Source organism: Sitophilus oryzae, unplaced genomic scaffold (genome assembly GCF_002938485.1).
Source record: "Sitophilus oryzae breed Bouriz unplaced genomic scaffold, Soryzae_2.0 scaffold_467_pilon_pilon, whole genome shotgun sequence".
Taxonomy (NCBI): Eukaryota; Metazoa; Arthropoda; class Insecta; order Coleoptera; family Curculionidae; genus Sitophilus; species Sitophilus oryzae.
In genome coordinates, this window is record NW_022147048.1 from 1,077,515 (window position 1) to 1,096,099 (window position 18,585).

An 18,585-nucleotide genomic window follows, 5' to 3' on the forward strand; every position below is an offset into this window, starting at 1 on the left:
GGAAGAGCAGAAGCATTATGCTTCTGAATTTCGCTCCACTCCAAAATTGGGTTTTGATTATTTATATGTATAAAAAATCATATTCTGATGGTGTAATTATTTAATTACTATGATTTCTTACTATTTTAATGTATTAATAATTAACTGTATTTTATTTTACTTTTTTTTCTGGAAATAAAGGCATTATTATTATATCATAGAAAAAAAGGCGTCAGCGATGGCTATGAAATAAAGATCGCTGTCATTTTATATGTAAAATTATTCTAAAATTTTTGATTTTCTTCTTCAGAAAATTACATATAAAATATTCACACCACACACTACATAATGTTTACTGCAATTAATAAACTAATATAAACTTGTCAAAAGATGACCACAAATTTTTTAAAATTATTATTTTTAACACTAAAACTATCTACATTGACTATGGAGTACGATTTCAGCCATAGTCAGTGTTGACAGTTTTAGTGTTTTAGTATTCTACAACATATTTAGCAATCCGTAGTATCTAATTAGCGTGACGTCATAAATCTCGGTCCGAGGCTGTTCTATTAGAGACGGCATTGCGTCAGCATGGCCGCAAGTTGCTAACCCAATAAAATTAACCGTAGAAAATCCCGCGGGAACTGTCAAATTCAAAGTTATTCGTTTAACAGACTATATAATATATTTGCCATAAGAACTCAATATAAATTTCTAATATCTAACTTTTCTTAAAAAAAAAGATATGTCCTTACCTATAAAAAATATTCAAGAAGGAACTAAGTTACAACTAAGTTACTTTTTGATCTTCTTATACTAGAAAAAGTCAAATTTTACAAATTTTAAAGCAAAGCTAAGCGTTGGGAAAAATGTCCTGAAAATTTAAAACATTTTGTAACTTTATTCATTTCAGCCATTTTTTGGTTTCGATTTATAACCTGTTTTTTTAAATTAATTTGTTTTCAGTAATTACTCTAGTAAACAAAGTGCCCATTACATAATCAAAAAATTAAATAGGCTTATATACTATGAGAGAATAAATTATAATTTGCAATATTAATATTATCCTACTTGTCTTAATCAACTAGTGCTTAAATTTTTATGAACATCTTCGACAATTATAATTAGGTATGTGTACCTTTATAAAAATCGTTATAACCGAAATAGCCCCAGTGATGTCTCCACTAGTAAAATCGCGGTCGTAAAACTATTGAACTCATCGAAAAGGTTTTATTAGCTTGAATAATACATTATAATAAAGTTAGACCTTCGGAAGATATAAAAATATTTACTTTTTTATTTTTAAAATTTTCACAAACTATACTTTTAGTGTAATTATATAATAACTTTTTTATATACTTGCGATTTATATCCGTGTATTTGTATATACTGATTGTTTACGATATTCTCCAATGGTGGTAGCACCTAGCGGAAAATGCACCAAGACCAAGCCTATAGTTCAAGTAAACGAAACATAGGTACATTCGCGTTATAAAAATTCGTTTGTAGATAAGTTTTATTAATTATAGTGTTAAATAGATTTAGTGTTGTTCTTTTGTGTTAACGAACTTGGTTAGTTAAATTAGACTTTATATTATCCACACAGAACCCAGAAAAAAACGTAACATTATTTTAGCTCTCAATAGATTCAGTGACGCTCATTTGAGTCTTCCACGGTTTTTAATAGGTTATATTTTTATCAATAATTTATAAGGTTTGTTAGAATATAATTATTAATTTATTTGTTACTCGTAGTAATAAATCAGTAATTTGAGGAATAATTATAAATAAAATATTTATTTAATTATTTTTGTCCGGGTTATATAAAACAGTGAAAAATTGTTTCTGTTATAAATAAAGAATGGTTATATTGAAATACGTGGCATATTTTAATATTCAGTTACACATTGTTACAACAGGCCATCGCCATCGGTTCTGACGCATGAATTTTAATAATTCTAAAGCCGTCGATTATTAAAGTCCGATCGCAAATTAATTTGGATCTATTGTTCAAACCTATTGAATGTTTTATTGAAAATAATGATCGATCTGCTTTCGGAACTTAAAAGAATGTTGAAATATTCAAAAATATGTATAAACATAAAAAAATTTGCATTGCAAAAAAGGCTTAAGAAACGGAAAAAATATGCTTTTTTCATATGTCTTAATAAACAACAAATATTTCATAAGGATTTTGGTCTCAATAGATAACTAGAATTGTACACACCTCTGTAACGGATTCTACAACTTTGTAACGGAACTGGATAAGTCCCCAAATTGTCTTTACGAGAGGAAAAACTTTTTTTAAACGCCATAAAAGTTCAATCACGCTGGAAAAAGATGGCGTAACGTATGATCGAAAAAAAAAACAGCGTCCAGTGGACTGGGAAATGACGACCGATGACATTTCTAATATAAATTTTGATATAAAATGACAGCGATCTTCATTTCATACCCATCATACTTATATATACTTTTTTTGTTTTGAGCTTGTCAGGTCGAGGAAGATTAATAAAGTCGATGATGGGGTATAGCTCCGAACCCCGTCGACTATTGGGTGGTCTTCTTGGTCTTCCTAGTTTTAAACAGAAAATTCGCGCTCAAGCTGGTGTACAGCTGTTAAAACTTTGTGCTTTTCTCACCTATAGCATTGCAAAAAAATGTGTACGCATTTATACATCAGTCAGCCGCTGAAGTTTTTCGTAGCGCGTTTTTTGAACGTTTTCGTTGTCGCAGTTTTTACGGGGGCCGCTAGATGGCGTAACCGTCTAGTTCTCGCCATAGACAAGTACTGCAATGTACTTAACGTGCATTTTTCGGTTTTGAGCTTGTCAGAGCGAGTAAGAATAGAACATAGACAAACAAATAAAGAGACTGACAAATCTCATGATAAAGAGTGGGACCGCGTTTCCGTTCAGAATAACAATTTTGAAACCAATTAGCAGGACCATGGTAGGACGCACGTCCTTATTGCTATCTTTCTTTATTATGTGTGCGTTATATGGAAAAGAAAGAGATAGGTATAAATCGTATCGTAAGACATTATCGCACATTCTGGCTGGCGGGAAATTTAAATTAACCATTATTAGTAGTATTCTTTCATTCTGAAACTGAAAATTTTCACTTAAACTGATTTATTCCCTATACCACGTAAAGGAACCGTGGTGTAGGGAATAAATCAGTTTAAGTGAAAATTTGCAGTTTCTTTCAGAACGAAAGAATACTATTATTATAAGGGAAATTATAAAAAAAGCAAAAATTGTACTCTTAAACATATTTATTTATACATAAAAATAAATAAACTTTTTATAATATAATAACAAAAAATAACAGTGTTTATTCCACCCACCTACCAATTTGAAATGCAGAAGAACTGACTGTTGCAGGAAACGATCGGCCAATTTTTTTAAAGGGCATTAAAAGTCTCATTTTCGAAAAAAAACTGTCTAATTGCAATAACAAAGTGAATATCCAAGCAAAGAAGTAAAGTCTTTTTCTATCCAAGCAAAGAAGTAAAGACTTTACGAGAATCATGATTCTGAACCATTTTCAAGTCCAGTTTTAATCCTAAAACAAAAGTAAAATAGGTATCTAATAAAGTTTCTGGTTACTATAAACCAGCTATAAACTACCTACCCAAAAAATGAAAAAAAATAATTGTATGAATTTGTTATGTTAAGGGAGGTTCGAAATATTTTTGACACTACTACTTCTACTTTCTTCTTAATAAGATGATAAATATAACTACTTACTTTTATTTTACCGTGTGTCTTTAACATATCTATCAGAGAAAGGGAGTACCAATACATATAAAAAAATAGATGATACTGGCTCCTGCAGCAAATAAAATAACAAATAGTAAAACCTAAAATTATAAGTAACAAAATATAAATACCTATCTGGAAACAAAGGAATTTGTTTCCTATCCATATTCATAAGTCAATAAAATGGAGAGTTTAGAAAGAAAGGTAAATCGACAAAAAAAATTAACAAATATGACGAATTGTCATGATGTTAACATGATGTTGTTTTATATGGCTGCTTCTTTCTCTCTTGTTATATTAGAATGAGATAGTGGGCCCAATAGACGCAATGCGCAGATCAACATAAATAGAACGAAATTTTGCGTTCTGAGTTGCGCTACGGGAACGTTGTCCCTCTCTTTGCCATTTAATTTGCCAGTCTCTTTTTATTTGTTTGTCTATGGAATAGAATAACTAACTGAAAGAAATGAAAACTCCTATGTTAAAGCCTGGAAACACGCGCTCGACGCGATCCAAGCGGGCTACTGGCAGAACTAAAAGTTCGCGCCATATTTTTAAATAGACCTTTACTGCCAGTTCATAAGTTTTTTACTTATATTTGGTAATTTCAATCTAGATTATGAATTTATTTGTAACAAAACATGTTACAAAATAAAAATAATGTATTTTGATACAAATAAATTAATAATCTAGGTTGAAATTATCCCTGAAATTAGAATAAAACACGAAAAATTTGTAACTTGATTATGTTATTATAACATTGTTTGTTGCCTCTTTTATGTAAAATATGCTATTATAATATAATATGTTCAAATCAGGATTTGGGCGTATTATATTGGAATTTCTATTACTAAATATACTGTATATTTAAATTATTATAATTAATTTATTCCAGAAAAACAGTACTTAATTTACAAATGTAATATTGTGAAAATTATATTTCATATTAATAATTATTGCAATAGAGAGGCAGATGGATACGGATATTTTAATTACTAATTTTAATAATTTCTGCTGATGACGGCTGTTGTAAATACGTGTCTGATATATCTCGTTTACATACTAATTCTAATGGGTATTGGTTTTTGGTTAAAGTTTAAAATTCATTTCAGGTTATATGCCAAAGTATAACAGGGTGACAAATTGCTGGTTTTGACAAGAACATAAATTAAATGAATATTAAGAGTGAAATTTCAAATTTATATTAATAAAAAAACAAGTAAAAAACCATGCAACAAGTTTTTTAAAATATTTAGACTACTAAATCATACTAATTTTAGTTATACAGGGTGTCCCAGAAATGAGTGCAAATGTTTTAAGGGGTAAGGAGCTCGCCTTATTCGCCGCCCGCTGTTGTCGCGACTAGAAAGTCTTAAAAACTACTTGCAAAATTCCATAACACTAAGTGGATGATCGCCAGTAGCCATACTTCCCCCATTTCCCAAATTAAATTAAAAGAAAAAAAACTTACCAAACATTAAAAAATATCCCAATAGAAGATCGATATAATTGCAAAGCTTTCTTTTTTTTCCATTTTACCAGTCCTAAAACTGCCCCTAATACTATACTTAACTTCACTACAACTCTTAACAACACTTGAACTTTGATGACCACCTGAGGATCCAAACTTCGAAAATCCCTCAAATACTGAACCATACTCACAGCTCACAGAGTTTACACTTGATAACGGTAAGCGATCCTTCTGACCGAAATGTTGGGTTAATCAAAATAAATAAAAACAATGGAAATCCGAAATTCTTTTACTTTCAATGTACTCACAATGGTTCTAGCATTCGTGATCTGTCTATTCGAATACTCTTCGGAATAAAGCCTTTTAGCTTACGCAGCCCCTTCACCTGCCAGGAGGAAGAATGCAAAATTCACACTTTAGGTAGAGTTTAGAAGCATATCCACCTTCTTCGGATTTGTATAGGCCATTGCGATTTACCGATACCGATACCGATTACCGACACAAAAATATGCACTAACGAACATTTTAAATACAATCTCCGATAACTTTCTAAAGCGTTAAAAGCTCGATATTATTAGAACGATTTCTGATAGTCGATTCTGCTGATCATCGTATTTATTAATCAAAATTAAACTCAAATCAATAAACCAGCGACATCTATAGAATATCGGATTAAGCTTTTTTTGTGAACGGACAATCGGCACTGTGGCGCGCAAGGCAAGGCGTATTAGGCGGGAGCGGTAGAGGGCCCTATTGCTCTTAACGGTATTTACGATTTTTCGGGGGTTCCCAAAATCATTTAAAGAATGTAAACATACCAAAATCAACGTATGTTGTACGTGTATTCGTGTATCGTGCGTGTATCGCGTAAAGTTTTGGCACTTTTGGTGTAAAATCATTAATTTTCTTTTGTCGGAGAGTTCAGTAGAGGTTTTAAGTAGTTATTAAAGCAACTTTTTTAACACTTTTTGTTGTATTTGTGAGTTTAGTGTTTAATGTGAAACATTTTAAATAATATTTTGCGTATTAAGTGATAGATGTGTGATGGTCAGATTATTAGATATTTGGGGTGTATGTGTAATGGTATATGTTGGATAAAAATACTGATCAATTTTCATCACAAGGGTAAGCTCTAACTTAATATTTAAGGATTATAATTGTTGATTGAAACGATTGAAAAAAAATCCTAATAGGGCGAAAAAAGAAGCTCTTATAATTTATTTTTTCAGCCTACTCAACTGTAAAAAGTACTTAAAACATTGCGCATTTTCCTGAAATTAGTATTAGCAATGTCCACTAATATGAATAAATTTAGTTTTCGTATTTTTCTATAGAAACTTACGGTGGGTTTATACAACATCATCGTAATCATAATCACAATTTTAGTCACAATCATAAAAGTTTTATTTACTAAAACCATTATTTTAGATACGACCGTTTATACATCGCAATCGTAATCATAAGCATAATGTAATAACCTTGAAGTTCGTAAATTTTAACTTTTTTGATTGTGATTACGACAGAAATCGGTTAGGGGGCATTAATTTTTTTTTTCATTTTTATGTTTAATAATTATGATAATTTTCGTGTTTAAAAAACCTGAGTAATAAAATTTAAACCAAAATACACTTCTAAAATGATTATGAAATAAAAAAATTAAAAAAATTAGGTTACTTTATCAGCTGCATTTACATTCCAAGTTATGCGACTATGTTGTATAAACGCATATTAAAATTGTGATTGTGACTGTGCTTATGCTTAAGACAAAAATTATGATTATGATTACCACTATGTTGTAGCCCATGAAAATTATTACTGTGAATTTATAAACATTTAGAATGTGGGTATGGTAGGAAGTGGCAACATTGCATTCTCCCCGAAATTCTCTCTATGCACGGTAAACGAATTTCCGGAGAGTGAACAGTGGCACTCAAAAGTTTTTCAAAATTTTCCGGAAAATGTCAAGAAAAATATAAAATTTTCAACATTTTTTTTTTCGCAAAAAAACCTCATAGGCGTGTTTCTGAGGTTGAACTATACTACCTGTTAAAATATTTGCACTCATTTCGGGGACACCCTGTATACCTTTTTTCTTTAAAAAAATGGGAGAATTGGAAATAAATGGAAATTTAATGGTAAATCCACTAAGTTTGATTCATACTTTGGTTTGAAAATATGTTTCAATCACAATGTATGTTGACAAAAATATTTTCAAAATGTGCGTTATCATTGCCCCCATATTATGTAAAAAAATTGAAATGAAATTCACATACCAAAATACAGAGCTTTTTCGGAAGCCTGAATCACCCAGGAAGTATTTTTAAAGTGTACTTAAACTTTAATGTATGAAAACTATTTTTGGTACTAAGTATTTTTACACAGCTGTTGGACATCGTAAAAGGCTATAAAGTTGATACGTCTGAAACAGAAGATCCTGCTATTAAAAGAGGGTCGAGCAAGTTATGAATTTTTAAAATAGGTAAAAAGATATGAGTAGTTGGAAGAGGGTATATTAAAGGATGTGAAGTATTTGCAAAGGATCTTACGCCATAAGTAGGAATTTTTGCATGTTATGAGTCTACTGGAATTTTCATATTAAATTTTGATATCCTTATGAAATAGGACTCCTAAATTAATTTGATCTTCTTTGTTAATTTTATGCGTTTGAGTATTTGAAGATGACATTTAACAATACTGAATTATAGTTAATACGAGACAGTCTTTGGCAACCATATTTTACAATAATTTACTGCTCCTAAAATAGTATTTTTAATTAAAACAATGTGTAATTTTACTTCTACGAAGCTGTCGAAAGTTTTGATTAATAAGTGCTGTTCTAATTATCTATATAATTTAATTATATAACATTTGGAATGTTTATACAATTAAAAAAAAAGTGATTATCATATAACGAAGAATTATGAAAAAAAAATTAAAGTAATAAAAATATAGTTGTTCACAAACAATGTTTTAAACGTTACAAAAAATGCTATGACATTTAAAAAAGATAAAATATTCTGTTTTGTAGTATTAATACTTTAATCAATATTTACTCTGTAAAATAAACTCTAATCTTTTGCTTCGATTGCTTTATTAAAATACTACTTCCCATTGACTAACAGTGACGTGCAGTGAGTATACCGATGATTGGGACTGATTGATCTGGAATATTTGAGACCTATCGATTGGATAGTTGAAAGAAACAAAAATTGTAGTAGATACTAGATGGTGTTCGGTTGAATTGAACATATTTATACTAAAATTTATGTTGGGGTGGGGGTAGTTTTCAACCTTCCCGTACTTTTTCTTGATTTTTGTGAAAGTCAAATGTTAAAACACTAAGCAAAATATTGACACCCAAAGTTTCATTCAAATCGGAATAGCGGTTCTTAAGATATCTAAAAAAAATGTTTATTTTTTTAAAGTTTGATACCTTCTAACGGACAAACGAAGCACTTTTGTATAGAAGTACATTGTGTACAAACATTGTGTACGAACTTATTTTGATTCCAAAAATACGCAGTGGTTCTTTGTCCACGGAATATTGGGACACCCTGTATATTTCAATCTTTCTAGATTTGAATAATATGCTATTTTTCCACTGTTTTCCCTCGAATTTCTATTTTATAATATCTAGTATGTCACTGATATGCAGTGGACATCAATTATTACAAATAAACTACAAGCGTGGGTGACGTGAGTTATCAATTACACAAGATGGCGGAGTTCCAAATATAATTTATTTTTTTAAAATTAATTATCACTAGTAATACCACTAGAGGTCAAATTATTTCCGGAATTTTTTTCGAGCTCATGAATATTTTGAAAATTATCCCGAGTCGAAGACTCGGGATAATTTGACCTCGTGTGGTATTCGGTAAGAAAATTCCAAACGAAATTGTGTTTGAAAATCAAATAACTTAAATGTATTTTTCGATTTTTGGTCGAATTGATTATTTAGTTACTATGACAACTAAGTGACACCCAAACCTAAAAACTATTTCAGTTTTGAAGTTATCAAGCGGCACGAATTAAAAAAATGTTTTGCTTCGATCATGCAAGCAAAGAAAAGATTCGCCAGGAGATAAGCAGTTGACACCCGCGAATACTAGGAAATCGAAGTCAAGCGTATGGAAGCAGTTTACAAACCTTCATCTCAGCTTTGTAATTGAAATGTATCAAAATTATCATGTAAACAAATAAAAACAGACTCTCAAAAAGATATTCTGTCATTATAAACGTCAAAAAATTTCCAGTATAATTCGCTGTTGAGTGCCCACAAGGAAAAAATTTTCACTAAAATTTATCCGTTGCCATGGTGATTTGTCAAAAAAACACGTTTTGATTGGCTAAAAATTACAGGTGTGGAATTTTCAGTATAATTTTTTTCCATGCGATATTTTATTAAGGACTTGTTTTCTGCTATTTTGTGAGGAGACGAATCCAACAAATCAGAGATCATTAAAATCGGCCCACCCATTCCCAAGTTATAAATGGCGTAACTAACCCGAGTTTCTTGTATTTATATGGATTTATATTTTTTTTTCCTAAACTCATTCCAATGGGAAATGATCGTTTGTCTTTAACTCCTTCCAGCCATTATTCTTATTTTTTTTCTTATGGGCGACAAAAACTGTAATCTTACTTGCAATCGAGCTTTTATATCCCCCGTTTCAGTTTCTAAAGGTCCGACCCTATTCCTACGATTATAAACTTAATTTACATTAAACTTAATTTTGCGTCGCACGAACAATCCTCGGTAAAATCATTTCACTGTTCGAAAAACCATCGTGGCGCTTATTCCGGGATGCGAATATTTGCCTTATTCGGAGGGCGGATTAAATAGCTCTTGAAAATTGTAATAAATTGTAAATTTTCGTTGGGCCGTTTGTGCTACCCTCGCTAATCCAACCTTTTCGGTCCAATTAATGGAAAAGAGTTCGTCTCTTTGCTTAAAAGATTCGTTAATTAATAAATCTCAAACAATTACCGTTTTGTAATCTCGGATTAACAACAAAAGGAATCGCATAACAAATTTGACAATATAACTATGTGTTGCACTGTATTAATATGCAACTGTTTAATTTAAATGAATTATTTTTGTTTTAGAGCTTTTGTTTTTAGGAACTAGAGACCTAGAAGACGACCAAATCTAAAATGAGACTAAGATGGAAATGCTGATTATGCTTATATTGACACCATTGTACTCCAATCAAGTTGCCCGTTTATATAAAATTTTAAATTGTTATTTTCATTCCATTAGATAGATATTATAAGTAGTTTTTGACTAAAATTTGACCGTATTGTTATTATTAACATTGTTAGTATATGATTATCTTAAATGTGTTTCCTGTTTCAGTGGTACATGTTGGCTGTGGTATATATCTACAACAGATGGACGAAGAGCGAAATAAAATGTTTTGTAAATGGTCAATTAGCATCCAACACCGAAATGGCCTGGTTCGTATCGACAAACGATGTAAGTAAATTATAGTTTGTTTAAATTATAGTTACTCTATCACAATATATATATTGTTCTTTGGCTGTTTAAATTTTTGTCTTGTTTACAAGAACTACTTACTACCTACAAACCAAACAAAACCAAACCTAACCATGCTTAACTTCAATCAGATAGTTAAATTATTGACACTAATACTATTTTTTTGTGGTATTTGATTTATAAATGTATTCCAGATAACTTAATTTATTTACATACCAAACTAGATCTACGGCCAAACAGACCACTATCTAAATTAATCTAAATTTACTTAAATAAATAATCTTTCTCACCCTCGGCCTTATACAATCCCACAAAACCGAATTAAAGGATATTATTAGTCAGTAATGACTGTAAAATCACCCTCCTTTATCAAAGTTTTGTGTTTCGCTAAATTAACTTTGGATATTAGATTTTGTGTGGCTATTAAATAGAACATTTTGTTAAAACTATTATTCGAATTAAAGTTTGCAATAAATTATATACCGGATGCGTCTTGAAAGTGTCAACCTCTATAAGTTTTTTATTTTTGCAGATAAAAAATCTAGATTTGGTATGTTAGTATATGAGATAAATTAGGATTGATTGACGTATTCAATTGTTTTCGTTCACTTTCTGTTTCACTGGAAATCACTACAACTTTTGATTTTTAAATGGCACCCTCGGTATTTTGTAACTTTATACAATAGAAAATGCTGCTCTGAATAGAATGAAAAAAAAATATAAAAATTATATGGGTTTGCCAGTTTTGAGGTGCGTCTCTAAACTTAGCTATAGTAAATATTTTTTGGTTTACAATAAAAATATACAGTAATACTCAATAGCAAACATTTGCTAAAGTTATGCTAGATTTTACATTACGAAAACAACCAGGTAAAAGAATATTTGATGGTTTCGAAAATCTCTAAAGCACAATAATTATAAAAGAATACTAAAGTACAATCTACAAGTTGAGCGTTTATATACTCGCCCAGTGGGCACCGAGTGGGCGTGGCAAAATCTAGTCAACCGAGTCAGAGCCCACTGAGCGTAACAGTTAGATTTCCGCCACTAGAGTAGTAGGAACAAAGAACTTGAAGGAATTGGACCGTTGTCTCTGTTCATACTATCTTTACATAATTTATTAATTCTGATGCTTTCATATGCATCTAATTGCCTGTAATTTGAGACTTGTTTAATTAATTTTAAATTATTAAGATCTATACAATGTTCTTTATCAACAATATGTTCGGCAACGCAAGATTTATCCGGTCTACCATATCTTATCTGAGCTAAATGTTCTTTAAATCTAGTTAATATTGATCTTTTAGTTTGCCCAACATATTTCTGATTACAATCTTTACAAGAAATTTCATAAATACCCGACCTTTCCAGTGGAGCTGTTTTATCCTTTGGATTACCTAATAATTGTTGTAATTTATTATTAGCACTATACACAAGTTTATAATTGACATTCTTAAAAATTCCTTTTAGACCACGGGATAACTCTCTATCAAACGGTATCGAAAAATATTTAGACGTATCTTTCTCCACTTGAAAAGTCGAATTTTCAGAAATCATTAACCTATACCTACGTTTTCTAATTAATTTATCAACTAGCGAAGGAGAATATCCATTACACTCAGCTACATTCCTAATGTAATCTCTTTCTATTTCATATCTTTCGTCGGAAAGTGGGAAACTAAGTAATCTATGAACTAAGAAATTTAAACTAGCCATTTTATGTTCAACACTATGATGTGATTCATTAGGAATATATCTGCGTGTGGTCGTATTTTTCCTATTTTATAATAAAATTTTCATTGTTTTATAATTTTTTTATGATAAAACCATTATTTTTTCAGCCATTCGATAAGTGCTACATTGGCGCGACGCCCGAATTAGATGAAGAAAGGGTATTTTGTGGTCAAATGTCGGCGATATATCTCTTCAGCGAAGCCTTGACAACTCATCAGATTTGTGCTATGCACAGATTAGGTCCAGGATATAAGGTACAGATAGTTATGATTACAATTATTATTAGTAATATATATTTGATGCGTCAAGTTGCAAAACCCGTCTTATTCAAATTCTTATTCATTATTATTCAAACGTTGTTTCAAGATAATCCGCAAAAACTGTTTTAGCAAATGTTTGAAGAGTTATTTTACGAAAGATGTGTCCATTGAGTGTGTAGTGTGTCAACAAAGTTAATATAAAGAGGTAATATTTTGGCCAACTGTATAACAAACAATTTAAATGAAATAAAGGAACCAGAAAAGGTGTGTTAAAAATATTTTTTTATTGTGATTACCTCGGATGCCCCTCGACAGAAGCAGTATTTTGGGAAATTTGAGGAAAATAGGTTATGTAAGTGAAACGCTAAATTTGTAAATATCCCTACATATTTTATTAAATTAAATGAAAGGAGTGCTGTACTCTGCCTGGAATTCACAAGTAAAAAAGCACCGCAGGGAAAACTTTGATCACTATTCCAGAGAATCTAACTATGCTATCCTGAACTTTAATAAAAGAGGGATAATAATATAGAAATTGTCCTCATATCAAGGTTTCTTTTTTTTGTTAGTTTAGCAGGTCCCCACCAGCAGGTACTAAGGTCTCTTGTTGCGAGTCTCGAAGCTAAAGTTGAAGGTTTGGTGCCAATATCTTTAGACTATAAATTATTCTATGAGTTATTCTATTGTCTTTGTTTGCCCTTTTGCGAGCTAAGATATTCGCCCATGCACGGTCGAAAATTGTTAGTACACTCAACAAGGCCCTTATTCTCATACTAAACCACAAGCATCGCATCGCCACGAATAGACAGTAAACGATTTTATTTTTAGCCCAGAATATCACAGCAGACAAATTAGCTATATAATTTGGTTAACACTAGTTAAATAATGAGAAAACATTTACTTTACCTTTAATAACATTCTTTTGAATTTAAAGAAATATGTCTATTTTTAAATAGGCTGTTCATCTCAAGTGGAATCATTTTTTTCTATCTTGTTTTTCTAGAAATAAAAATTAATACTTAATTTTTAAAGAGAAAAAATACAAATATAATTGGGATAAGGCGGGGTTTTGTTGCAGTATGATGCGCATGATACAGCAAGATATTTGTATCCTAACTTAGAATTATTGGGTATGCTGTTTTATTAAAATTAGGTAAGGGCTTGAATTGGATATGACGTCAGTAGTAATATTTACTTGTGTAAAATTCCTATGAAAAAATGCTGGATTTGCAACAATAATGACAATAAAATGCAAATATATATGTAGATTTTAGGGCCCACTATTAATATGCCATTAGGTAATTTTTTTGGACAAGGCGGTTTTTGCAACTTGACGTCACATTTAAATTATTCGTTTATCTTATACCGTATGATCGAAAAAAAAAAGATTACGCCCAGTTGGCTTGTAAATGTTAATTTCATAGCCATCGCTGACGCCGTTTTTTTTTCGATCATACCGTATTATATAACAAGTCGCTGAGACGAGAATAAAATAATACGTATATATAAAATATATATTTTTTAATATTTTTTTTTTTAAGATGACCAGCTGGCATTTATACATTTTTATATTAAAATTTTTAAATTTATTCTCCAAAATTATTTTTATTTTAATCTGTATTTTTTTAACGTTGCTTTAAAAGTACGACATATTTTATAAGGGTTTCTCCCGAAACATTTTTCTCATACGTCCTGCTCATTTAAAATTGAAATGAACATTTTTTATTCTTTCCAGTCAGTGTTTGAATTACAAAAAAATATAGGATCAATATTCACGAAGGGCTGCTCGAGAACAAGCTTTAACTGGTCTTGTTAAACTTGTCCGCGACACGATATTTTTTTATTAATTAAAAATGAATTTGACAGAAATATCAATATTTTAATTTAAAAATGGTTATGTTGAACTGTAGGCCCTTTGAATAAGAAGACTAAGGAAGGAGCATAATGCTATCCATGTATTCATGCATGGTGGGCGGAAAAGGCACCATAAAAGCTCTCTAGGGTGGGGATCCTTGACAGTTCTGTTTGACGATTCATTTGACACATTTGAATTTGATTTGAAATTTTGTGGATCTGTCAGTCTTTACGGAGCTGATTTTATGTTATTTATTATTTATTCTACCACTGATAGTTGTATAAAGGTAGTAAATCTAGATGGAAATTGTGACAGAACTTAAATTAACAGTGACACTATCGCGATTTATCGAAAAAGACTCTAAAATAGTTGGTTGTGTAGCGTGCGGTAGATCTCGGCAAAAATTGAGTGATATAATGGAACAACTTTTCGCTAGTAAGTGACTATATAATATACATACGTGTAGTAAACCGATCATTTATGAAATTCACTTAAATTAACTAAATTATATATTTTTCTTGCATTTTAGCTTTTATTTATTACTTGTCAAAGATTAGATGTCAAAGAATTTAGATACGTTAATTTGACTTACCTGCTTCAGTAGCGTATCGGATGTTTGTGTTAATAAATACTTATAACTTATCTATTTTTATTAGAATTATATATTTTTATAACAATTTTAATAACTACCAACATTTATTCACAACGTAAAATAAAACAACAATTTATTGAGTCTACCCCACGTCTACCCTACATCATAGTTTTACATTTTTTAAATAAAATTAGAACGACACTGATAAACCGGAATTTAAGTCGGTCATATTTGAGGCCCATCGCGGTTTACCTAAGATTTTTGATATGCTCCTTCCTTAGTCTTCTTATTCAAAGTGTAGGCCCCACAGAAGATTTAATGGAACAAGAAATGAAGAGAATTAAATTCTCTACATTTTCATTTCTATGTTAAGAAACCTCTAAAACCTACGGGGACAAAGATAGAGGGTGCCAAAGTCACCCAAACGTACGTTTTTGCATTTTTCCGGGTGTTGCAAAATTTGTTAAAATTAAAGAGCATAAAAAAACCTACCAAATTGATATGTATTTTTTTACATTTTAATGTTTACGAGATACAACGTTGCCAATGCTGCGGGCTGCTGCGCGAATATTCGAGAACGCAGCTGCGCTCGGCCTATTATCGTGTCCAGGGCTCGGAAAACTACATGTTACTCTTAAAAACTACGTAAACTACATTACATGTAGTTAATCGACGTATATAGTGTAGTTTTTGTAACTTTCAAATATCAAAAATTCGAGGTAGGTTTGGGGTTATAACAGGTTAAAGATGAGTTGAAGCTTTAGAAAAGATAGGAAATATGGCTTTAAATAAAGCTTTAAATATAGAATTGGCGTCCAAAACTTATTTACATCCCTCATACAGGGGAAAATGATTAACTTATGACCATATTATTATATTATAAATCAAGTTGAAAAATGCTCGTTCTACAAAGTTTTGAAAAAGATTAGGTGGTTAAAAAATTATATTTTATATTTGTAATTTGGTTATTTTAATTTTTTTAGAGTTTTTGTATTTTATATCTATCAATATATTGTCAATATTGTCTTATCCATTATATTGTGTTTTTTTATGTGAATTTGATAATTCTTTAATTAAATAAATAATTTATGCCTTATAAAGCATTGGTCAGTGTTTCACAAATACACTTGTGAAACACTAATGACGCACATCACAAGTACATGCGAGAGGTAGCCGATGCTCTGTATAGAGTATGGCACTGTAAGAACCTTATATGATGTTTCATCAAACGTTTTTTTATTGTTATAACATTTCATGTCGTTAATGAAGAAGAAAAGGACGTAGTTTTTGCAGAAAATCTACACGTAGTTAATCAAGTAAATTATATCTTAATTAACTACTTCCGAACTGGCCCTGTCCTTCCTCTAGTCCGTATTCAGGCACTAACCAGTCGATCATCTGATGTCTTTTGGCAATATAGATGCGAGGGTTTTGACGTAGGAAGCAATTTTTTTCGTGTGCGGAGTAAAAACTTTGTCCCGGTGGGTTTTACAGCTTTGCTACTGAAAAATGAAATTGTAGAGAATTGAGTTCTCTTTATTTTTTGTTCTATAACATATTCTGTTTAGCCAGAAAATAGAATCCAAAAAATTGTTTGAATTTCTCTACAACGCTACCTTCAGCGCACCTAAAGAATCTGAAAACGATCAGAGAATGTTAATGAACATCGTAATCCGCGAACTTGTAGTACCCTATCGACCGTCATTGATTTTATGAAAGTTGCATACACATTGTGGGAATATGGGAATGAATACTGAATATATCTCGTAAACAGTAAAACGTAAAAAACAGTTACACATCAATTTGATGGGTTTTTCTTTACTTTTAAAAACTTTGCGACAGTAAAGCTATTCCAGTGGACGACTTAGACTGGCAAAGTATGAGGGCGAGGGTAATTTGATGGGAGAGACCTTTTTTGATGCCAGATTGACTGTACTACAGACCCCGAATTCTTTTCAAGGAATAACCCGCCACAAAAATATAGATATTATTTATCTATCAGATTGTTATAAAAAATACTCACAATGGAAACGGTATATTAACGTCATGTCAATAAACTATTCCTTATATAAGCAGATTATCCTAATTGATTTCTCAACCAGTTGGTATGTGGCATTTCTAATATAGCCTGAGGTTATTAATTATATTGAACGTAAACGCCAATATGGTTGCCATCGTACACACGCAGACACAAAGGATACTAGGGATTCGTATCCTTTGAAGATTTTAAGTATATAATGGAGACTATTTTAGTATACTCAATGTGCTCTTGAGTCAATTTGCTATTTCATAGTGAACAAATTATGAGTCTTGAAATTATATTGTGAATATAATAATAATAAATGTCATAATTTTTAATTAATTAATTCTAATTATGGGGAAGCCCAAGCGGATATTTTGGAATTTACTCAATCGCAACAGAATAACATAAGGGGAGAAACCTGGTACCCTGTTAAGTACCTTCACCATACATGAACCGTGCGGAGACCACCATACAGGGAGATGCGTTTTAGAGTCGGGAATTCTAGTTCCTTGGTTAGGTTAGGTTATTTGACCTGGTCCCGCCATCGTACGATTTAGGGTTTTGGTGAGGTTGTCTCCTCTTGGTCCAGGCGGTTAAGCCAAGACGCCCCCCCCCCCCCCCATGCGAGACATGACCACAGTCAGTAGAGGGTGTCTGGTATGACGGACAGGGGAAGCCTCGTCCGGCATCGTTATATTATGTCTTGGTGCAATTCCCTGGCCACGACACTACAGCCAGGGACAAGACGATGAGTGAGATGCTTGTTAGACCAAGCCAGGCGCTGGGGGGATTCCCCCAGCACTTGACCAGGAAGCACTTCCCCACCAACGACAAGGTCTTGCATCTCCTAGGGGAAGGTCGGAATAGTTCATTGGAACTAGTTCGTTCACGAACTACCCACCTCTAGTGCGTTTATGGCAACCGATCAGACTAGTAAAGAATTGATCGTTAGAAAAACTCGAGCGCGTCACATTCAAGGAAGCTGTATTAATTACATGCTGTGTATATTTAAATAATCTGACGATTTAAGGATGATTCACGGTACACCGGAGCGTACCCGAGCCGGGCACGTTCCGTAAAGTAGACACCGAGCCACGTCCGGGCCTTCAATATATGCAACACCGAGTGGACAACGGGGATCATGTCCGTGCCGATTATATTCTAGAAAACAGTGTTGCCGCAGTGGTACATTTGTACCAAATTTGATACTTTTAATTCTATTTGGTACAGTGGTACTACATTTTCAAATCCAGGATGATTCGGTACAATAATTATTTCCCACGCGCACCGATAATGAATAGATATTTAATAATTATCGCCGTTGATATTGCATTAAACGCGCTTACCGATACCATTCGGAGACAATCCGCATTAATTAACGACGTATTATAAACGTTGTAATGT

At 31.7% G+C, this 18,585-nt stretch overlaps 1 protein-coding gene across 1 annotated transcript in view; it reads left to right on the forward strand.

Annotated features, from left to right (window-relative positions):
* Positions 1-18,585, forward strand: part of LOC115886104 (neurobeachin-like) — a 350,537-nt gene that overhangs the window by 310,505 nt on the left and 21,447 nt on the right. Inside the window, exons 8-9 of the mRNA XM_030905158.1 lie at positions 10,577-10,696; positions 12,559-12,705. Of these exons, the coding sequence (XP_030761018.1) occupies positions 10,577-10,696; positions 12,559-12,705 (267 nt within the window). The remainder of the gene's footprint in view (positions 1-10,576; positions 10,697-12,558; positions 12,706-18,585) is intronic.